This window comes from Tachyglossus aculeatus, chromosome 22 (assembly GCF_015852505.1).
Source record: "Tachyglossus aculeatus isolate mTacAcu1 chromosome 22, mTacAcu1.pri, whole genome shotgun sequence".
In the NCBI taxonomy this organism is placed as follows: Eukaryota; Metazoa; Chordata; class Mammalia; order Monotremata; family Tachyglossidae; genus Tachyglossus; species Tachyglossus aculeatus.
This window is the reverse complement of record NC_052087.1, coordinates 18,502,385-18,525,997: the sequence shown is the minus strand read 5'-3', so window position 1 is coordinate 18,525,997 and position 23,613 is coordinate 18,502,385. Positions and strand designations below refer to the sequence as shown.

The window sequence follows — 23,613 nt, the reverse complement described above, 5'->3', positions numbered from 1 at the left end:
GCTACCTCTTAGAAAAATTTGCATGCCCAACATTATGTGATAGCAACCAGTCCTCTGTTTCTTTAGTACATGTACTGTGTTTGTGCATCACCCTTTTTGTATGCTATGTACAATTTCATGTCTTTGAATTGTTTTATAAATATTCAAAAGAGATGCCAAAAATATACCCCACGTGGACACATGCAAAAATACTTTTTCATAGTTCAAATAACAGAAAGGGCATTTGTAATTTTTGAGAAATTATTGTTCTATGGAAGCTCAGCAGCATTTATTGCATAGTTTTTTGTTTGTTTTTTTTTTACTTTGTTTTTTAAGTAGCCTTAGATACTCTGGATTGGTCTACCAGGCAAATTGGTTAAATCAAAAAAGAAGAAAAAAAATAGATAGCTGGTGTTTGAAACTTACCCACGAGCCTATAAGCCCTGCTCACAGGGTGAAGGCCTCCTTGGCTCTAGGTCCAGGCTACTACACCCTTGACTCCCACTCCCAGCTATTTTCTAGTCTTTCCATCTGGGTAAGACCAAGCTTATAGTCCTGGTTTTACAGCAGGGTGTCTCCAGAATGGTCCTGGCCCATTACCGAGTCTTCTGGGCTCAAAATGGCAGATTAAAGCCAAACACTGAACTGTCATTGCCTTCTTGGGCCTCCAGCTCTACATTCGAGTTCTGAAGTGTCCCTTCTCTAGACCTGAAATGCAGACATAACACTCACTTTACTCTCAAAGGAGAGGATATTGTTGTTCAGGAATGGATTGGTCAGATTTTTGGGGGGGTGGATACTGTTGTGCTTTGTGATGTGCTTTTGTGTAGTGTGTATGTTGTGTCTGTGCATTTATCGTGAAAGATTAGCCACCAAAACACTAGGCCTTTTAGTTGAGTGAACAAATGCAATTATGTTTCCACAAAACCTGAAAATCTGGGACACTCATTCTGTATTTCTAGGAATTACAGAGGAAGAACGGCAATTCCTGGCCCCTCCAATGCTAAAGTTCACTCGAAGTCTATCCATGCCAGACACCTCAGAAGACATTCCTCCTCCACCCCAATCTTTGCCCCCTTCGCCCCCACCACCTTCCCCGATAGCTTACAATTCTCCCAAGTCTCCAACCTCACGAGTGTACGGGACCATCAAGCCCGCATTTACTCAAAATTCAGGTCCAAAGATTACACCGTCCGCTCGGTCCGAAAATGTCAGCACGATGATGCGGGACAAGGGGATGTATTACCGCCGGGAACTGGACCGTTACTCTCTTGATTCTGAAGACCTGTACAACAGGAACGCTGCAGCTCAGCCAAACTTCAGAAACAAGAGGGGCCAGATGCCGGAAAACCCATATTCGGAGGTGGGGAAGATAGCAAGCAAAGCGGTTTATGTTCCTGCCAAGCCAGCGAGACGGAAGGGAATGCTGGTGAAGCAGTCTAACGTGGAGGACAGCCCAGAGAAAACCTGTTCGATCCCTATTCCGACCATTATCGTGAAAGAACCGTCGACGAGCAGCAGTGGGAAAAGCAGCCAAGGGAGCAGCATGGAAATCGATCCCCAGGCTTCGGAGCAGCCCGGCCAGCTCAGGCCGGACGACAACCTAAATGTCAGCAGCCCATTTGCAGCTGCCATCGCCGGGGCTGTCAGGGACAGGGAGAAGAGGCTGGAGGCTAGGCGGAACTCGCCCGCCTTCCAGTCCACTGACCTGGGAGATGAGGACGTGGGCCTGGGGCTGGAACCCCCCACTCCGAGGACGAGGCCCTCGAAGATGACAGAGGAGGGGGAGTTCCCCAATGAAGACAGTCCTCAGCAGCCCCCCTCACCCACTCTGGCAGCGGCAGTGGCCCCTAGGGATGCCGAGAACCACTTCGGTAACGGCGAAGGCGGCGGCAGCGGTGGCCAGGGCGAGCTGGAGAGTTCAAGGTTGGTCAATACCTGCTCAAAAGCAAAGAGCCCCGAAAGCAGCACAACTCCCTCCAAAAGCGATCCCGCAGCCAGCACTGACAATTACGTCCACCCCCTCACCGGAAAGCTATTGGATCCCAATTCACCGTTAGCCCTGGCACTGTCTGCCAGGGATAGAGCCATGAAAGAAACCCAGCAGGGCCCTGGTAAGGGGGAGACAGCTAAAGCAGACCTGAACAAACCCCTTTATATCGACACAAAAATGAGGCCTGGGATTGAAGCTACGTTCCCTCCGGTGACCCGCCAGAGCACCCGGGGCCCACTGAGGAGGCAAGAGACGGAGAACAAGTATGAGACGGACATGGGGAAAGACAAGAAAGGGGATGAGAAAAAAAACATGCTGATCAACATCGTGGACATGTCCCAACAGAAGTCAGCTGGCTTGCTCATGGTGCACACCGTAGAAGAGGCGAAGGCTAACGAAGGGCCCACTGGTGAGGATGAGAAGGTTGAAATGGAAACCAAGCCAGAAGACTCTTTGTCCGAGATTCCAGAAAGTGTCCAGGAAACCGAAGGTGCTTTAAAGGCGTCGGCTGCTCCAGGCCCGGCCGCCCCCGCCGGTAAAACCATCGTGGCGGTTTCCTCGGTGGACGAGCCCATCATTTTGCCATTTCGCATTCCTCCACCCCCTTTGGCATCGGTTGACTTAGACGAAGACTTTATTTTTACAGAGCCATTGCCTCCTCCCCTAGAATTTGCTAACAGTTTTGATATCCCCGATGACCGCTCGGCTCCGGTTACAACCGCGACGGACATGATTAAGCCGAGAAAAAGCGACACTCCCCAGTCACCTTCATTCAACTCCAGCCAACCAACCAACTCTTTGGACAGTAAGAAACCGGCGGGTTTTTCAAACTGTTTGCCTGCCTCCTTTCTGCCCCCGCCCGAAAGTTTTGATAACGTCACTGACTCTGGCATTGAGGAGGTGGACAGTCGCAGTAGTAGTGACCACCATTTAGAGACAACCAGCACTATCTCCACTGTGTCCAGCATCTCTACCTTGTCATCGGAAGGTGGTGAGAACTTGGACACCTGTACAGTCTATGCAGATGGGCAAGCATTTATGGTTGACAAACCCCCAGTACCTCCTAAGCCAAAAATGAAGCCCATACTCAACAAAAGCACTGCACTTTACAAAGATGCTCTAATGGAAGAAAATGTAGATAGTTTTGTTATCCCCCCACCTGCTCCACCTCCACCTCCTATCGGGGTCCAGCCTGGGACAGCAAAGGTTATTCAGCCAAGGACCTCCAGACTATGGGGTGATGTCACAGAGGTCAAAAGCCCAATCCTCTCAGGCCCGAAGGCAAATGTCATTAACGAATTGAACTCAATACTGCAGCAAATGAACCGGGAGAAATCCACAAAGCCAGGGGAAGGATTGGATTCACCAACAGGAACCAAAACCGCAAGTCTCAGTACAAGGTAAGGGCCGATGAGGTTGTGAGCCCGGGCTAGAAGTGATTTAAGCTTGAGAATATTTGAGAATAACTCAGAAAACTTACAGCGTCACTTTGCAGGTTTAGCTTATTTGGGAAAAAGGAAAAAAAAGAGCTTTTAAACACTGTTTAGTGTTTATTGTGCAAAAGTTCACTTCATTTTCCTATTCCTCCTGTCTGAAGGGTAGAATCTGGAATAAAGCAGATCTCCACCAGCCCCTTTATGTTGGCCCAAATTAAAATCCAGCACTGAAGCTGTGTTTTCCTCTGTTACACGACACATCTGGAAATTCTACCAGACCCCCATTTCCCACAGTAAAGTTTGTTTTGCTAAATCTCCCTAGTACTTCCATTAATTTCCAGTGATAGACTCCCCGTTGTCTTGAGTGTCCGCCCTTTCAGGAAGCCAAGCAAGAGCTAGGACGATTTTCCAGAATTAAAGAGAATGACTTTGTCTTCCTTTTATGACTTCTTGATAATTTCTAGTGGATAGCCTTTTAAAATAATAATTAACAATAGTAATTATGGTATTTTTTAAGTGCTTACTATGTGCCAGGCACTGTGCTGAGTGTTGGGGTAGATACAAAATAACTGGGTCAGACACCATCCCTGTCTCGCAGATGGCTCACCGTCTTCATCCCCATTTTATGGACGAGGTAACTGAGGCCCAGAGAAGTGACGTAACTTGCCTAAGGTCACACAGCAGAAAAGTGGTGGAGTCAGGATTAGAACCCAGGTCCTCTGACTCCCAGGCACATGTGCTTTCCACTAATTTTCACTTGCATTATAGAGAGATATTTTAAGGGATTCTGGGCCCAATTTTCCCAGTGCCTAAGGCTTCTCCTTTGTATTAATGTAGGTACTCAATTACTCAGGGATAGTTAGAGGAGTGCCCCACATATTGGGCATACACTGCAGCAAGGTGCTAATTGATCTGAAATCATTCAGCTTCCTTCCTTCCCAAGAACCTTAACTCACTGCCAAAGAGTAACTGGAAAAGTAGCGTGTTCTAGTGGAAAGAGCACAGGCCTAGGATTTAGAGGACTTGAGATCTAATCCCAGCTCAGCCACTCTCCTGCTTTGCTATGTGATTTTGGGCAAGTCACTTAAATGCTCTGTGCCTCAGTTTACTCATTTGTAAATTTGGGATTTTTTTTTTACTGATGGCATTTGTTAAGCACTTACTATGTGCAAAGCACTGTTCTAAGTGCTGGGGAGCATACAAGGTGATCAGGTTGTCCCACATGGGGCTCACAGTCTTAATCCCCATTTTACATATGAGGTAACTGAGGCACAGAAAAGTTAAGTGACTTGCCCAAAATCACACAGCTGACAAGTGGCGGAGCTGGGATTAGAACCCGTGACCTCTGACTCCCAAGTTTAGGCTCTTTCCACTGAGCCACGCTGCTTCTCATTAAATACCTGTTCTCTCTCCTACTTAGACTGTCAACCAAATTGGTCAGGGATTGCGCCCAACCTGATTATCTTATACAACTACCCTAGTACTTCTTTAAGGTGCTTGACATATAGTAAATTCTTATCAATAATAATAATAATAAACTATTAACTTTGGCACTGGGAGAGTTTGCACCTCTGTTATTGTGGGATTATTGCAAGTGGTTTCTAACTCTCATTTCGTAATTAGCAAATTATGATGGCTTCCATCATTTGATTAATGAATGAAATTGTGTTCAGTTAATCTTCATACTCTTGTGAAAATATTTTATTCAAATAACTTAGTCTGTTAATCAGAATCACTGCCCCACATTTCTTAAGATGGGAGCTTTGGAGCTGCAATTTTAATGAAATCTTGTAACTTCAAATGTAAAATAAACAATCTCAGCATGTACATTATAATTCCAGGAAATTTATCTTAACTGATCTGTAATGCACAGGGTAAGCTGAAAGCTGTACTGAGAGGACAAATACTAAGACCATTCTCACACTTGCTTACACACTCAAAATATTACCTGTGCTAAGGGTTCCTTCAAAGAAAACAAGGTCCAAAAATTGAATAACACAACTAGTTTTTCCCTGGAATGCTTTCATTTTGTACTAACCTAAGCAGAAACTAGTTTAATAAGTCTGTTTGGAAAAAGATTCTTAATCGATAAGGAGCAGAAAGACTTGGGTGCACGTGAGAGAAATATGCAGGTGTATGGCAGAGTCATAAAATCGAGAGTGACAACCTCCCACTTCCACTCAGCCCCCTCCTTCGAAAGCTGGTCACCCTTACCAACAAAGATGTCCTCAAAGCAGGGCCATAGCAGCAGGAGAACGGCAGCTTCAGGCATTGCTGCCATGGCTGTCACTGGTTGCCTGCAATTCCCAGAGTAGGATACTGAGGGAAGCGATTGATGGGTGAACGTTCTGGGCAGCGAGCCGCGGCCCCGGGACCCACTGTAAAGTAAAGCAGTCAGGAACAGGGGAGGAGAGGTGACGAACATCTGGGTGCAGCCATCTGCTGCTGGGATTTCCCCCTTCCACTGGCTCCTAATGGTCTACGGTGGGGATTCTGGCTGGTAGAATGGCACGGTGCCATCCTGCCTGCCACTGCTACTCCATTTCACTATGGGATGAGGACAGATTTGCTTGGGCATATTTCAGTTTCTGTGAATGTGTGCATCGACTGTGCACAACGTGTCTGGGTGACGGGGATGGGGACGGTACAGGTGAGAGAAGAAGGCCGCTAACCATTCCCTGCTCCAGTCCCTCTAACTTAGGCCATTTCTCTCCTGCGGCACAACAGCAGCCAGTGCGTGGTAAGTGGGGGAAGACAACTAATCACCTCACCACCCTGGACTATTTTCTCGGCAGTCCCACTCTGCAAGGAGGTAGGACTGAGTTAAATAGGGACATACTCCTTGCACTTGCCTCCTCCAACCTCAGGTCTGTATCCGAGCCAATCAGAGTGCCCAGAGATGGAGACCTAGAGGGCCACACTAGTAATTTTCTAATGACAGTAGCATTGATCTTTGGGGAAAATTATATTTGCTCTTTAGACATAGTTTATCTGATTCATTGAATGCCATCACAATTCCAGAAAAGAACATATTTCCCCGTTCTGGCTCTAGACAAGGTGCTACCTAGATTACTGTGATGGGAGAAACTGAAAGATAAAGATCTAAGTTAGAATCTTTGTTGGCTGACTCTGTAGTAGAGAATAATTCCTTCTGGGTGAGATGCTTTACTGAAGAGGAAAAAAGCATTTTGGTCATTGTCACAACTACTCCAGGAATTTTTTTTGCTTTCTTTGGTTTAGGGAAAAAAATGAAAAGCTCTCTTGGGGCATAAGTGTGTAGCCTCTCATATTTATTTTAAAGAAATTCTAAATCTCCAGAGTGTGTTCTCTTGAATCAGGCCAGCAATGTTTGCCTTGTCCCTTGTAGAATGAGGTATTATAGGGAAGTTTTGCCTTCCATCTGGGGCAAACCCAAACCTGGAGGTTGCAATTCTGTTGTGAGTTGAAAACAACCCTGGGGCAAACAAGACCTGAAGAAATGGAAAGATTTCTCTTTGAAGAAAACTTCTGAAGGCTTTTTTGTTGTTGTTGGGGGTGGGGGGGCAGGGGAGAAAGACTTAGATGCTTATAAAAAGTCACCTTGAGGAGCTGTTGTCAAATCCTCTCATTAAAAACCTGATTGTCCCTCCCAAAAAGGTTAAAATTTTAGAGTCAGTGACCTCTGAGAACCATTCGTTATCCTGAAACCTCTGAGACAGTTTGGGTAATTAGCCTCAGGTCTTCAGAAGGTCAATTTCCACTCTAGCGACTTCCTTCACTCAGTTTGGGAAATAATCACTAGTGGCTTCAGTTAGAGCCTAGGACAGGTTCAGGGGAGATATGTTAATGCTGGCAAGGAGGAGAGAACAGGCAAGTTATTGATATATTATCCTGATGGCAGTATTTTAACACTTTAAAGGGCCCATTTTCTAGTGCTTTTGAAATGAGCCCAGAGATTGAATCTCAGATGCTATTTATTTTTCCAAAAGTTGAGAATGATATGACTTTCGAAGGTGTCTTGCTTTAAAAAAATATATACTCATAATAAAAAATCAGCTAACTTGATTTAATGAATAAATTAGTGTTGAAAGTATCCCCTTTACACATTGATCAGAAAACTACTTTGAAAATTCAGGGAAATAAGCTTCTTCCTTGAGATGGTGCTTATTAAAGCTCGATCAAAGCAGTTGATGCCTTAGTATTTCAAAGGCATAGGCTTCTAAGGCAGATGTGAATTATACGTATTTTACTGAATGCCTGCCTTTCTTGAAAGGGTTGAAAATGCCCAATGTACAGAACACACAAAATACAGTGCTACCACTTGAGTGCTGTGAGCTGGATGGTGAAACAAAGTATCTTGGAGGTCAGTTAGGAAACTTCCAACTCTAGAATCATAAGCCTGGACCTTTTGACAAATCAAACCAGTTCAGTAGATTTAAACAGGGAGTCTAATGCAGCAGAGCAGTGGAGAACAGCCCATTTTGGCAAAGGTCAGGGTCCAAATATTAATATGTATGCACTCATTTAAATTGTATAGTTTTTTAACCTTTCCCAGAGAATTGATTCGAATACTAGCACCATATTCTTAAGATCAAATTGAACAGTCAATCAGCAGCATTTCTTGAGCAATTTGTTCCCTCCCTCCCTCTCCTGAAAAGATATGGTTGAGAGGGAAGGTGATTAAATTCTCAAAATCATAAAGGGGCCTGGGACAGGGAGAACACAAAATAATTCTTTCCCTGGCAGGTGGTAAGCATATGGAATTACTTGGTACAGGAAATAGTAATAGTTTGAGGAAAGATTTGCATATAGTTATTGATGGAAGGAGAGGGAGAAGTTAGGAGGTGCAAGAATTATTTAAATTTGAGATGAGTTGTTAAAAGGAAGATTAAGATGCATCTTTAATCCAAGCTCTGCCAATTGTCAGCTATGTGACTTTGGGCAAGTCATTTAACTTCTCTGTGCCTCAGTTACCTCATCTGTAAAATAGGGATTAAGACTGTGAACCCCATGTGGGACAGCCTGATAACCTTGTATCTACTCCAGCGCTTAGAACAGTGTTTGGCACATAGTAAACACTTAACAAATAGCATTATCATCATTTTTAACCATGAGGGCAAAAGGGAGAACAGCTAGGCTGCTGCTGCCATGGATACTGTCATGTGACCCGGATGAGGTATTTATAATAATAATAATAATAATAATAATAATTTTGGTATATATTAAGTGCTTACTATGTGCCAGGCACTGTACTAAGCACTGGGGTGGATACAGACAAATTGGATTGGACACAGTCCCTGTCCCACGTGGGGCTTACAGTCTCAATCCCTATTTTACAGTGTTCTCATCTTCACATGCTTCTTTCTACTTCTTTTCTCTCAACCCTTTTTCTTTAGAGAGATTAAGCATGTCTGCCTTATTTCCAAGTGCAAGCCACAACTGACTGTGTGAATGCCAAATGTGCTGGTAAAAACCAGAGCCCTGCTCCCCCAGACCAAAATAACTTGTTAGTCTTTGGCCGCTTTTGTCCTTTGTCTAGAATGCCTCTAGATTTCCCTTTTGAAGATCTTCTACAGGCTTCATAATACCAAAATCATGTCTTATGACTAAATAAATAAAAGAACTATAACCGATCCCAAATACATGAAGTCTGAATCTGGTTTCCTTTCATCACAGGCGATTAGAGACCAACAGAGGTTATTTTGTCATACCACGATGCCAATTGGAATTGGCATGGAACCATATTGTCTATTAATGTGTACTTTTTACGCATGATAATTAGAGCACAGAATTTAGATTTGGTCCTTTGGTTCATTTCTTATCCTTGGAAAATTTCTAGTGTTCTGATTTCCTGTGCATGATCTATGGAGTGAACAAAAGTACTGAACACGGAATCAGAAGGCCTGAGCTCTAATTCAGGCTCCTCAGTGCTGTTGGAGAAATCACTTAACCTCCTTGTGCCTCATTTTCCCCATTTGTACCTATTTCAGGGATATTGATGAGATTTAAAATGAGATAATAGGTAAGTGCTGTAAAATGCAGGGTATTATTGGGATCCTAGAAGTCACTAGCATACAAAGACCATGGCACTAATTGACTAAGGTACACACATTAAGGAATGTTCAGAAACACCATCAGCTTCTGTAATCAAATTAACACCACTGAGGATCACTCCCTTCTGGGCTCAGACCCTCATTTAAATGTTGTAGAAGGATAAACCAACCTTGTAAACACAATGACAGCCACTTGAATGTGTATCACATTTTTTAAAAAGTAATTTTTGCTCTAAAGCTAATGAAATCACAATGTCATGGATGTACATACCATGAACTGTACCCTGGCAGTAAATTCTAATGAGGATTTCTGCTTTTGTATATCTATGATAAAAGAAATGGATAGAGAAAATAATCATGCAGAGATTTTTATCAGGCTAACAGATTATGGTGTATCTGCCTGCAAACCAAGTTGTTGCTTAGCAACAAAATGTTCAGTGCAACCTGGAGGATCCAGTGAATAATATCAGTATGATCAACACAGAATAACTTGCTGTGGAAAAAAAATAGCAGGATAGGACTGCCCAGACTGAAAATAAAAATGATAAAGCTTTATAAACTGCTGACCAATTCTGCATCATGGCTATATCTGACAATATAAAACTATTACAAATTTAAGATCTAAGATCTCATGTTTTAAGGAGCACCTTCTTATTGTGGAATGATTCTACTCCATTTGATAGACTAGTTTGCTCGTCATATTATCAGAATCAAAGTGTCATTTCATTGCAACGTGGTACTTTAAAAATGCAACTATAGTTCATTCTGACTGAATCTTTGCTCTTTCCTGTTGACTTCTCGTGTTTTTCTTACAAGTGGTCCAACTTATCTCTACCAGATAGTTATAGTGATATCACCTTAGAAATATTAAACCAGTGCACTGATTACCCTTTCCTGTACTGATTAATTCTGCCAACTGTGTCTAACTATAAATGAAGTAACCATGGATGAATCTCACTGTCTGAACCCATTGATTTCCTTTCATCCCCCCATGCCACTCAATCTCATGGTTGCTTTTTGCTTTGTAATTAATTTTGCCATGTTGTTTCAGCAATTCCATTTTTTCATTTTTATTTGCTATCATGATTGCCGTTAACAGAAGAGGGTCATGCTGAAATGAAGTAAGTGAAGTCTAAAAAGCATAGACTAATCTATGATGTGTGCTTCTGCCTGTCACTCTCATGCACAACAATTGCAATTTGGTATTCTTTTAACCTACCTTAGAGTTTGCACATAGCATAATTGTTTCTGAACACTCCCTGACACTTCCTTTTAACAATTAATGCAGGCGAAACCAATTGCACATAGCCCCGGTTTATATACATTTATATACCTTTCATGTAACATTGCCCATCTTACCCCAAGCCTTATTTTCTAGTGCTTGTTGCTCAGAATTTCCTTCAGATTCTTTCAGGTAAGACTTCCTATTAATTGCAGCTTTGCTTCCCAGGACTAAAGAGCAGTATGGGTTGTTTGGTCTCAAGCTAATGTCTCAATGAAAGGCAACTTTAGAGGACATATGGTGTTGGGAGACAGAGCCACTTCAAAGGCTAGCAATCCCCCGGAAGCCAGAGATTTGGCCTGCTTCACAGTTTTATCATGGATGAAGCTTCTCCAGGAGGACTGAAGTCTAGTTAATGAGGCCAGATGGAACTATTTCTTTGACCACATGGATTTGTCACAATCCTCACAGGCCTTATTCTCCTTTTCTGTAAAACTTAGGTGATACTAGTGTGGCAGGTTGGAGTCCGTTCTGCCTTCTCCCAGCTGAATCATTCAGTACTACAGTCCACTGGAAAATGAGCTCTGGGTCACGTGGCACTGTTTTAAAAAAAACTCCCTGGGATTTTCCTTTCCAGAGACAGGGGCAGTTCCAGAGGTCTTCCTCACCGGTGTCCCTAAGGTTCACCCTCTAAATTCAATTTTCACCAGCAAAAAGCAGCCAGCCACCAGTTTCAGCCAGCTGCTCAGGAGTGGGTTGTATCTACCCCAATGCTTTGTTTAGTGCTTGGCTCATAGTAAGTGTTGAACAAATATCACACCCACTCCAGTCCCTACTTCATTCTGCTGCCCAGTTTACTTCTCTCAAAAACTCCATGTCTCCCCAGTACTTAAAAACCTCCATTGGCTGTCCATCCATCTCTGCATCAAATGGAAACTCCTTACTAGTTAAGGCACTCTCTCAATCAGCTCTCCCTGTCATACCTTACTTCACTTAACTCTTATTACAACCCAGTCTGCACACTATGCTCCTTTAATGCCAACCTAATCACTAGACTTGGATCTCAATATCTCACCACCAACCCCTTGTCCAAGTTCTCTCTCTGGCCTGGAATGCCCTCCCTCTTCAGATCCAACAAACTCTCCCCAACTTCAAAGCCATCCTAAAGTCACACATTTTCAAGAAGGCTGCCCTAAGCCCTCATTTTCCCTATTCACCCTCCCTTCTGCATCACCTATGCACTTGGGTATGTGTCCTTTAAGCACTTGCTATTCACCTCAACCTCAGACCCATGGCACTTATGTACATATCCTTATACCTTACCATTTTTCCTATCTGTAATTTATTTTACTGTCCGTCTCCTAGACCGTAAGTTCCTTGTGGGCAGGGATTGGGTCTACCAACTCTAGCATATTGTACTCTCCCAAGCACTTAGTACAGTCCTCTGCACATAGTAAGTGCTCAATAAATGCCATTGATTTATTATTATTAGGGCTGGTTGCAGAGAGAATCTAACTAATCATCCCTCCCCCTTTCTACTCTGTAGTCATCTGTCCCTTGTGTAAGCTGGTTCATTTTCCTGCTTAAACAAAAACACCCTGGCTATAATATTACCAGCTTTAATATTAAGTAATTATACACCAAGTAAATATTTTGCATTGATTGTTTCAAACCACTGAGATCTGGCTTTTGAGGTCTCTAGAAAGTTCCTAAGGAACCCCCTCCCCATCCATATATGCCAAACCACCACTCTTCCTACCATCAAAGCATTACTGAGGTCAAATCTCTTCAAAGAGAACTTCTCCGATCAAGACCCCTTTCCCCCAGTTCCCTCTCCCTTCTGCATCGTCTCTGTACTTGTATCTCTGACCTTTGGACATTTGAGATTTGCCCCACCTTAACCCCCTAGCACTTACATACATATCTTTAATTTATAGATGATAAATTATTTACAGTAATGTCTGTTTCCCCCTCTAGACTGTTAGCTTGTTGTGGGCAGGGAATGTGTCTGCAAACTCTGTTGTATGGCAATCTCCCAAATAGTACAGTGCTCTGCACATAATATGCGCTTAATAAATACCATTGTTGATCATGAATATCTCTACATTTTCCAGAGCATACACTTCTGTCTTTTTGTCTTTCCCTAGTGCAATCTGCACATACAGCATTTTTATCAAAGTCCAGTGACCAGAGGCAGACTTCTCCTGTTCTTTCTCTGGTCCATCAGGACAAGGTCCCAAAAATAAGATTAAATTGGCAGTCCATGACCTAATCATTTGATTTTTCTGCTTCATTTTATACAAGTTTTGCCTCTCACTTACTACTGGCAAACTATACCCCTTTGCTCTACTTGGCTCTCATGATAATCCAGGATATTTTTGACACCTAAGGCAGAATCCTTTTTGTGGATTTGCTTTTCCTTTCAGCAAGCCCTGACTGCCTATGTAAATGAAATGGGGTTTCAGGAAGGTTTCCTAGGATTTTGGCTATTGTTTAAGAGCTCATCTATGGCTGTCCTTTTTCCTGAGATGTACATTTTCCTGCCCCATGAAACATAGCTTTACAGTCACCCTGAATCAAGGTGTGATTTCCTCTTCTAGAGGAAATCTTCTCTAATGTTCACTCCCCACATTTGGGGCATAAAATCCAGCTTAAGTGATTGATGATCATAATGATTGATTTTTAGGGTTGCTCTGAGGTAAAATCAATGAAAAAAATGCCCCTTGAACAACAGTCACACAATAAGTGCATTTCAACTATAGGAACTGGTTCCTTGAACCTAAATCAGTACAGCCTTTGGCCTGCCTAAAGAACAATGTTCCAACAAGAATCTGAAATCTAATTTAGGAAAATATAGTAGAGTTAACAGATTCAATCCCTGCCTTTGAGGAGCCTACATGAAGTTGAGGAGGCAGATATGGAAATAATTTATGGAAAGGTGTATACTTATATGATTTAAGGTTTGACTAGGTAAGGTATGTACATTAGTATAAGCAGGCAGATGGCCAATGCATAGTTGGTACAAAAGTGCTGAAATAGGTACAGGGATGAAATCTTTACCAGTGGAAAGCTTTCTGGGGGATGATGTGACTTTAGAGGTTTGAAGAGGAGGACATCTGACTGAATGCCTTAAAGCATATAATGCGTTTTTGCTTGATGAGGAGCGAAATGGACAACCATCAGAAGTGTGCAGAGTGATGTTTTGGAAAGATAATTAGAGGTTGAGGTGGAAAGAGAACTGGGGGCAGGGAGACTAGGGATGAAGCTGACAAAGTAGTCAAGTTGGAATATGACAAGTGCCTGGATCAGTGTGATGGTCAATAAGATGGAGAGAAAAGGTAGATCCTGGAAATGTTGTGGATGAAACACCAGAGGAGCAAGGAGTAAAGAATAATGTCAATGGCTAAAGGCTATATGTGATGGAAAAGGAAGCAGCATGCTCTAGTGGGAAAAGCATGGGCCTGGAAATCAAAGGACCCAGGTTCTAATACTGGCTCTGCCACGTGTCTTGGGCAAGTCACTTAACTTCCCTTTGCCTCAATTCCCTTATTTTAAAATGGGGATTAAAACTGTGGGCCCTATGTGGGACGGGGCTGTGTCCAATCTAATTTAGTTTTTTGGTCTTGGGTTTTTTTTATGGTATTTGTTAAGTCCTATGTGCCAGGCACAGTACTAAATGCTGGGGTAGATACAAGCTAATCAGGTTGGACACAATCCATGGCCCACATGGACTTGCAATTTTAAAGCCCATTTTACAGATGAGATAACTGAGGCAGAGAGAAGTTAACTGACTTGCCTAAGGCCACCCACAAAACAGTGGTGGAGCTGGGCTTTGAACCCAGTCCTCTGACTCCCAGCCCTGTGCTCTTTCCACTAGACCACAGCAGTTCCCTGCATCTGCCCCAGAGCTTAGAACAGTGGCTGATACAGAGGAACTGCTTAACAAATACCATTTAAAAAATGGTACAGGGGGAAAAGGAAGAGGAGTTAAATTTTAGATACACTGAGCTTAAGGTATTGGTGGGCCATCATGTAGAGATGTCCCGGAGTCAGGAAAAAAAATGGGAGACTGTAGTGGAGGTGAGAGCTAGAATAATAATTCACCTGCCTAGAACTGATGGCTCAAGGCATGGAAGTGAATGAGCTCCCAAAAGGAGTGTAAAGTGATTTTTTTTTTAAAAAAAAAAAAGAGGATCCTGGCCTAAAGCAGAACTACTAGTGAAAAGAGATTGAGAAAGAACATCTGGATTTGTTGGAGCAGACCAAGAACTACTGTGTTGGTAAAACCAAAGCTAGTTACTGCAGAACAGAGTAGTCCACAGTGTCAAAGGAATGTGCCCCCTTTTACCTCGTCTCTTGGACACTGGACAGTAATCTTTAAGGCAAGAGAGACCTTAGTGCTGTTCTTGATCTCCCTCAGAAGCACATATTATAGCTTGAAGATAGTGTATTCAGTACAAATGGAAAGAAATACTTATTCACGCAGAATGCAGAAAGCACATAGACTTTGTTACAAGAGGTTGTGGAGGTCAGAGTCAATAGGCTCAAAAAAAATGTGGATAAATTTCACAGGAATGTTAAAGGTACATCCTTATGCAGGAGCAGATTTTATTTTGTTAGTATGTTTGGTTTTGTTCTCTGTCTCCCCCTTTTAGACTATGAGCCCACTGTTGGGTAGGGACTGTCTGTATATGTTGCCAACTTGTACTTCCCAAGTGCTTAGTACAGTGCTCTGCACACAGTAAGCGCTCAATAAATACGACTGATTGATTGATTGATTGAGGAAGACAAACGTCATAGTCTCCCAGCAACTGTCCCTTGGTACCATTATCAGAAGTTGAATTCTAGACTAGAAGAACCACTCATCCAAGTATATCATTTCTTATGATGCTGATGACGATGGCATTTAAGTAAAGTGCTTACTATGTGCAAAGCACTGTTCTAAATGCTGGGACAAGGTGATCGTGTTGTCCCACGTGGGTCTCACAGTCTTAATTCCCATTTTACATATGAGGTAACTGAAGCACAGAGAAGTTAAGTGACTTGCCCAAGTGACTTGCAGACCTAAAATGTTTCCAGTAAAGAAGAGACTTTAAGATTAAATTTGATTTCTAACTAGGAGGAAATTTGCCACTTTTGTCCTGTACTCTTAGTACTAGATTCTCTTTTCCGTATTTATTACTGTCTCACATGTTGGATTTCTTTTAAAAATCTGAACCAGCTATGCATCCATTGGCAGGTCAAAAAAAAGGGGCATGGTAATTAGCATGCTTTGTAACATATCAGCATTATATATAGATAACACAAAATTGAGTTTGGCAAGAAGGCAAGTCCATGGTGTGTCATGTTTGGCCTGGAATCCCATATGATTGACAGTTAATACTCGTCTGCTGATGTCAACCTCCTCTCCATCGATCAGTGATATTTGTTTAGTACTTACTGTGTGCTCTGCACTGTACTCAGGGCTTGTCTTGTCTTATGCTGTCGAGTCTTCTCCGACCCATAGCAAGTCCATGGATCCATCTCTCCCAGAAAGCCCCACCTCCATCTGCAATCGTTCGGGTAGTGTATCCGTAGAGCTTCCTTGGTAAAAATACGGAAGTGATTTAACATTGCCTTCTTCCACACAATAAACTTGAGTTTCCACCCTCGATTTCCTCCCATGCCGCTGCTGCCCAGCACAGGTGAGTTTTGACTTGTAGCAGATTTCCTTCCACTCGCTAGCCACTGCCCAAGCTAGGAATGAAATAGATATGCCTCTGCTTGAATCGTCCTCCCATAGTCCAGTCTGGTAGAGTACGGGAAACTTTCCAGGTGTGATCCTGAGAGGGGCTCAGGGCTTGGGAGAGCACAGTACAACAGAGTTGGTAGACATGCTGAGTGCCCACAGTGAGCTTATAGTCTAGAGGGGGAGAAAGACATTAATATAAATAATTGGTAATGTGTTTTCCCATGACTTTCACTTTCCCAGCAGGTAAGTAGGCATATGGATCTTCCATGCTGCTTCCCACTGCATCTGGCCAGTAGCTACACCAAAGCTCTTTCTCTGTTCCAAACGCTGATTACAGTGCTCTGCACATAGTGAGCACTCAATAAACATCATTGACTATCAAACTCCCTCATGTTTGGCCTGCTTTCATAATGGAAAAACAGTTTGGTCAGCATCTTCCTAGTAAGAACCCTTCATAGGCTTAGCATGCTCCAGCCTAAATTGCCATCAGTAGCATCTTATTCACCTTTGTATCTTTCTAAGCAATTTTTCTTTCAGCACATTGTATTCTTTTTTCCCCCATGTTGTTTATTTTAATCTCTCTGTTAGGCAGCCCTGAATTTAGCCAGAGGTTTGACTAACTGGCACCTCTCTCTCTTTCAACGTGCTCAAACACAAAGCTGTTTCTTCTCCTTCTCTATCTTTAGTGGAGATGCTGTATTTGAACTAAATTGGTAGCAGTATTAACCTAGTGAGGCAAGGAAGCTGTACTAATTTTCAGACAAAAGCACTAAAACAAATCCCAGTTTCAAAGGAAAATCCAGTTAATAGAGATGTCCATTTTAGTGAGCTGATTACCACTTTTTAGGGCTTGTAAGAACTTACCTTTATTCCACCTTTCCCTCTTTCGGAGCTTTTCTGATTCAAGACTGAGTTCAAATGTGACTTAGAGCTGCCTGTTGGGGAGGGTCGGACCTTCTGTTTCACTGAATCCACAGAAAGAATGTAACATCTGCCACCCTGACTTCCTATGCAGGAGCATGAATGACCCAAATCCTAGTCCCACCAAATGTCTGGCTCCCAAAGCCAACAGACCTATATATTACAATGCAAGCAAAACGTGTTTGGAAGAATGGGGTTGGAAAAAGGCTCTGTGTAGTACAACAAGTCAAAAGGTCTTTCAGGAGCACCTACATTTGCATTCTAGGTCAATAGAACTGAGCATTGAGTGTCCTTCAGGCAGTTTTGTAGCCACTTTAGGTCATTTATCATTATACTGGAAGAGAAGGAAACCAACACGTTCCTGTCTTGTGTTAAAAGCTCCAAAGTTTTGTAGCCACTTGAACCAGGATTTCCCACCTCCAAGAAGTGCTTTTTTTTCCTCCAGTCGATGTAAAAATTGTTTAACCTCTCTTTGTGTCAAGATCAACGTGCAAGTCTTCCTTTCCTGGGGAACTCAAGCGGCAGATTTATTGGGTTGGTTAGGTTTGTCTTTCTCCGTGGGTCTTGAAGATCTTTCATCCAGGCCTGGCCAGGTGAGAGTCTCTCCTTGCCAGTGTGTTTAGTGACAGAACCTCTCCTTTCCCTTCCCTTCTGCGGTGCAGCATGTCATGTTTCTGATGTGTTCCTTTTGGCCTTTTTCCCTTGTCGCTGTTGCAGGAGCACGGAAGTCATGAGCACGGTCTCAGGGACCCGAAGTACAACGGTCACGTTCACCGTCCGGCCTGGAACCAGCCAGCCCATCACCCTTCAGAGCAGGCCCCCGGATTACGACAGCCGGACCTCAGGAATGAGACATGCCCCGAGCCCCGTAGTCTCGCCGACCGAGCTAAGCAAAGAGCTCACACCCACCCCTCTGAGCGCCACTGCGGCTTCTCCTTCTCCCACCATCTCGGAGGTCTTCAGCCTTCCGAGCCAGCCACCTTCCGGGGACCTCTTTGGCTTGAATGCCGCAGGCCGCAGCAGGTCTCCGTCTCCCTCAATATTGCAACAGCCAATCTCAAATAAGCCTTTTACAACTAAACCTGTCCACCTGTGGACTAAGCCAGATGTGGCAGATTGGCTGGAAAGTCTAAACTTAGGCGAGCATAAAGAGACCTTCATGGACAATGAAATCGATGGCACTCATCTACCGAACCTTCAAAAGGAAGACCTAATAGACCTGGGAGTGACTAGAGTGGGACATAGAATGAACATAGAAAGAGCTTTGAAGCAGCTACTGGACAGATAAGGATGGATCTTCTTCTGGTTATAAGTAGAGATGGGCTTGTACTGAACTTTCCCCATGGCCTTGCTGATTTGTGAGCTACCACCATTATCCCCCGGGTTACTTCACTTCCTGGCACCCAAAGAAGGGCCGAGGGTTTCCTTAAGTGGCTCTAAGCAGAAGTGCACAGATGGGAAGAGAGCTTCTGGGGGAGATTGGGAGAGAAGTTGGGTTTTTTTTAAGTCTGCACCTCGTTACCACTATGGGGAGCTTATCACGCTTCTGTTGGGTCCAGAAGCTTCCCCAGTGGTTTAGCACAGGGGCATTGCGCTTTCCAACAGAGAACATGGTGCACTCTATACCTCCCCCAAGCCTCCTCCTTTGGTCCTGATCAGCTGTCACCACCCCTGCTCCAACACAGGTCCCTTGGTCTTATCCTCTTCCGAGGCTCCTTGCGCCTCAGTGGATGCTCACCTGCCTCTTTGTCTTCAAGGGGTTGTAAGCCACACAACCTAAAACAAGTTGATTTCACAGATGCACATCTTGGGACTTAGGTAGAGAAGCATTTTTTTTTTTCCAAATCCTCCAGGTCGTTTCCACACATTGTGTTACAGCCATGGTGGTTTAGCAGCAGCTTCCTGCAGGTACGGTGGAGACTTCATCTGAGATTGTATCACCTCGCTGACCTTTCTTTATTTCTGTAAATCGCGTTCGCACATTTCCAAGGTGGCCAAACAGGTGGCACCGGCAGAGTTGGTAAAGCACATAGCCACAGTCGAAAGATGGTGGGAAACCCCAGTCAAGGCCTGGTCTGACCAGACATACCGCCCTGGCATGTCAACGCTGAGCCGGGGTGGGGAGTACCAGACACGTGGATGAAAATCGGACTGGGAGGAGCTGATTCACTCACCTTTTTTACCCTGGAGCATCTTTTTGACTTGAAGATCTGATAGAGCATCCACATAGCTACTGAAAGCCAAGATCAGAAGGAGGTTAACAGGAGACCTTGTGGTGTGACCACTTCAGCTGGAGAGGAGCAGTCCAACTGTACTAGCAGATCTGTAAAAGCATCAGAGGAGGATGTTCCCCTGACCTATTTGAAAAGAAGTTTTATCTAGCAGCTCCTCAAACAAGCAGTGTCGAAGGTTGAGGTTCAGAGGGCGGGCAGTAGTAAAACACGGGGCTGAAAAAAAGCAAAGGCTAGGGTCTTGGGGGCAGAGATTCAAAGAAAGGGAAGTGGAAGTGGCACTCCAAAGACTTGATGGCATTTTGGGTCATGGGGTAGAAAACCGATTAACCACTGGTCCCAGTCTAATAAGGTTCTCTCCCTAGTTGGTTGTTAGGGCCCTTTCACCCCTCCCCTTTAACCTAGTACCTCTAACTTCTGGAGGATGAAGGATAAATTGCATCTGGACAGAGAACATCCAGCAAGGTTTCCAGCACTTTCTTGCACCAGTGGAAGGAAACTGAAGGCTTTTTTTGCTTTCTGAAATAGCCCATCTCTAGTTATAATTTTTTTTTTCCTTTTCCTGCTTTTTTCCCCCCTCCTTTCTGCTCACAATGAAGTGTCTGATTAGGTCTGCAACGGCCCAAGTATGAGTACATAAAATTTAGCAATTTAAATATTTCTTTACTGCAAGTTTAAATAGTTGTACAGATAGTTTATAAGCACAATATTTTAAGAAAATAAGTGGCTGGTCTACTAGGCAGCCTTTGTGCCACTTCAGTGCAAGAAAGTTAAAAGAAAAAAAAACTTTTGTGATTTAATAATACTATTTCTGTGGAATAATTATAAAAAGTATGACCTTTTTAAATCAACCTTATTTGGATGCATCTGAACCAGCAGAGCTGTGTTATATTTTCTATCTTTGCTAGGACTCCGCCACTGAAGGACAAATATTTCTTCAAACGCAGCGGTTGCTCAAAAATACCCAACTCCAGTCACATGGTCCCATGTGGAAAACAAGTCTTTTGACTCTTCTCTGTTACTCTACCCTTTGCAGGTCAATATTTGTATTTGAAAGTTCCAGTCCAACTTGTAATAAAAATCAAGTTATTAAGGCATTTTCCTTCAGAGTACTTTCAATTTTTCCATAACCCAGTGGATATTGCTGAGGGGATTCTCAAGAAGATACCTTCCCCAAGGGGCTAGATGCTATTTAAGAAGGTGTAAAAACGGTGACCCCACCATCGTTTGTCTTCCATCTGGTGATATTACAGAATTCAGTCAATAAACCGCTAACGCCATGGTTTTGGGTTTCTTTTTTTTTTTTTGAATACAGTTGGTGTTTTACCTCTATGCTGTATGCCAAGGAATGCATTAGGTGAATTGGAAGAAAAAGAAAACTTGGACGCTGCTTTTTAATCCTAACTTTGTTCGATTTATGTTTATTGAATTCAGGCACACAACCGTCAGTGAAACCTGGACGGTATCCCTTTCTCAAAGAGCTGTATTGTGCTTCTGCATCTTTTTGGGCACTTACATAATGGATTCAGAATAACCGGTAGAAAGCAGATTGAAACATTTAAAGAGCTAATGAAATAGATTATTTTTTACATTGTTTCTTATGGTATAAAAGTAATAGGACCTCCTCCAGGGACCTGCCTTTATCAGTACAATATCATTTGCCAAGATGAATCAGCCTCTAGCTCGGTTGGATGATTTTGCTCCAGGAAGCAATAGTTAGAAATTCAAATAGCCTCCTGCTTATTCTCATCCTCTGGAAATATTAGGAATAGACCCCCTTTCATGATGATACTCTTAACAGTGGAAGCAAAGTGTTATACTGCTCATATAAGAAACATGTTAACAGTATTCCAGGTTTTATGATCAAATTTTGTTATATACTGTAATTTAAATAAATTGCATTTACATGCCTAGTTTCTGTAATATTTGTGTATACAGTACCAAAATCTCACGAGATGTAATTTGTGTATAACTGCCTAGACTCCTCTTCCTGGGTGTCAGTGCACATTTTAAGTTAACTCATATTATAGAATGACTAGATGTGACTGTTGATTTACAGACTTTACATATCACAAAACAAATTCTTTGTGGTACTTAAGTTAATAAAATAGTGATTTTTCTCTGAGTTCTTAAACAAGCATTTCCCAGTTGATCTGGCAAAGACTATGTGATTGAGCCACAAATACTGACAATTTTCCCATTCAATTTTCTTTTTTTAAATATGAATCTGTTTCTCGCTATATAGTTTGTGTAACAACTTGTGTTCACGTTCTCTATGTTGCTGTAATTTTTGTGCTTTAATTCCTCTTATTTAGAATTGATTAAAATCAAGCTCCTGTAACTTGCACTTTCCCCGATCCTTAATACTCTTGTATGGCAACCAAAATTACTGTAAAGAAATAAATATAATATTGCACTAAGGTTGTGGTTCTGATTGCAAACAGTGAAAACTGTCTGAATTAAAAGAAGTTGCCAAACTTGCAATTTAAATGTAAGATTATTGAAATGGCAAAACATTTTACCTCTACACAGCTGGATAGATCATATAGCTTTTAATCAAATACTACAAACAAGTGCTTCTCCATTAGGCTAATTTGCCTTGATTTCATTTTCGTAATGTTTGCAATGATGGAAAGCTAGTTATTGTAAGAAATTTCAGTGTCACATTTAGGATGTCAAAATGAAAGTTTTTCTAGACATGCAGCAGAATATTTGTATTGAATCTGGGGGGTGGTTGGCTCTTTTTTTTTACCTTTTTTTTTTTTTCGCTTTAAGGTGGATTCCAGATGTTGACTGATCATTTTTCTGAAGTTGAAGTGTTCCCTTATTTGGGGACAGTCAAATGAGTCTTATAGATCAAGCCAGGTTTTGTATGATTGATCTGAATCTGGCTGGTGAAACTCTAAAGCAAGGATTTTACAGGAGAGCAGCATTATAAAACCTAGAAGCAAGAAAGAAGCCGATAGAATTTGCATCTTCTGATAAAGTCTCCAGCCAAGTCCATTGGTACTTTGGACAAGTTGGTCTTAACATTCCGCTTTAAGGAAGCATCTTTTTTTTTTTTAAATCAAATGTTTTGAACTTTTTTTTTGCCTCAGTGAAATTTTCTCTCTAGTCACTTCAGGTTGAACATTTTCTTTCATATTGGAAAAAACAATACCTTTACTGCAATCATTCTGTTTATATTTTTTGTAACCTTGCCACCTATTTCTTTGGGGCTAATTCTAATCCTGGTATTTTTGCTCATTCCTCCCAGGTTTTTGTTTTTTTTTGATGATGACTATACTGTTACTCAGTAACAGTTACTATATGGTTGCTCAGCTGGTTTCTGTCAAACTTTTATTATAAAATGTGTTTTTCATTTGAGCTTTATTTCAGGCATTTTAATAATTAGTGAAATAAAGCATTTTTATGTAGCTCTAGCTATCCATGTATATGCATAAGTATTTGCAAAAACAAATCTTTAAAATAACTATCTGCTACAAAGTAACAGCATGCTTATCGAACTGCCAATGCTACGTGGGAATCAAGCTAGCATCAAAACTTGTTTCTGAGTCCAGCAGATCTGATCACGTCTATTTTTATCCACATTTTAATGGTGGTTTTGTTTCTTTATTGTTCTTGTAAACTATTTCTACGTTTCACAGTCTTTACTGTTTTATGTCCAAGACCACAACAGATCATTGTCCAGTGCTACTATTCTGGAACACTTTGTCAATAGCAATTCTCTGATACTTAAATATGGAAAAAAAAAAAAGGAAAAAAGAAAGTGTGTGCCTTGGATATTTTGAACCTGATCTGCATAAAAACCATATTGTATTTCAAATGCTGTATGTTTAATGAAAGGATAAATTTATCTTCAATGTATTAATGTAGCTGATAAAATAGTTATAGTGCCTTGTTTTCTGAACCGAGAAGTCCATATCAATGCACAACTAAAAAAAAACAACAGATTAGGAAAGTGATATGTTGAGATCTAGATTTTACTCTGGAACCTATCTCATCATGACGCTGTGATCAAAACACAGTCATTAAATTAAATAATAAAAAGAAAATTGAAATATGATT

The 23,613-nt window shown here is 42.2% G+C and overlaps 1 protein-coding gene and 1 non-coding gene across 3 annotated transcripts in view; one reads left to right on the top strand and one right to left on the bottom strand.

Moving 5' to 3' along the window:
* Nucleotides 1-22,029, top strand: part of SHANK2 (SH3 and multiple ankyrin repeat domains 2) — a 734,882-nt gene extending 712,853 nt beyond the window's left edge. For both annotated transcript variants that reach the window (XM_038764461.1, XM_038764460.1), the window contains 2 exons: nt 942-3,372; nt 18,032-22,029. In XM_038764461.1, coding sequence (XP_038620389.1) covers nt 942-3,372; nt 18,032-18,602 — 3,002 coding nt within the window. In that variant the 3' untranslated portion in view covers nt 18,603-22,029. The remainder of the gene's footprint in view (nt 1-941; nt 3,373-18,031) is intronic.
* On the bottom strand, nt 16,357-16,494 carry LOC119944402. Its single transcript, XR_005455884.1, has one exon. It is a non-coding gene; the product is annotated as a small nucleolar RNA SNORA7 (small nucleolar RNA).
* Nucleotides 22,030-23,613: the final 1,584 nt, after the last annotated feature.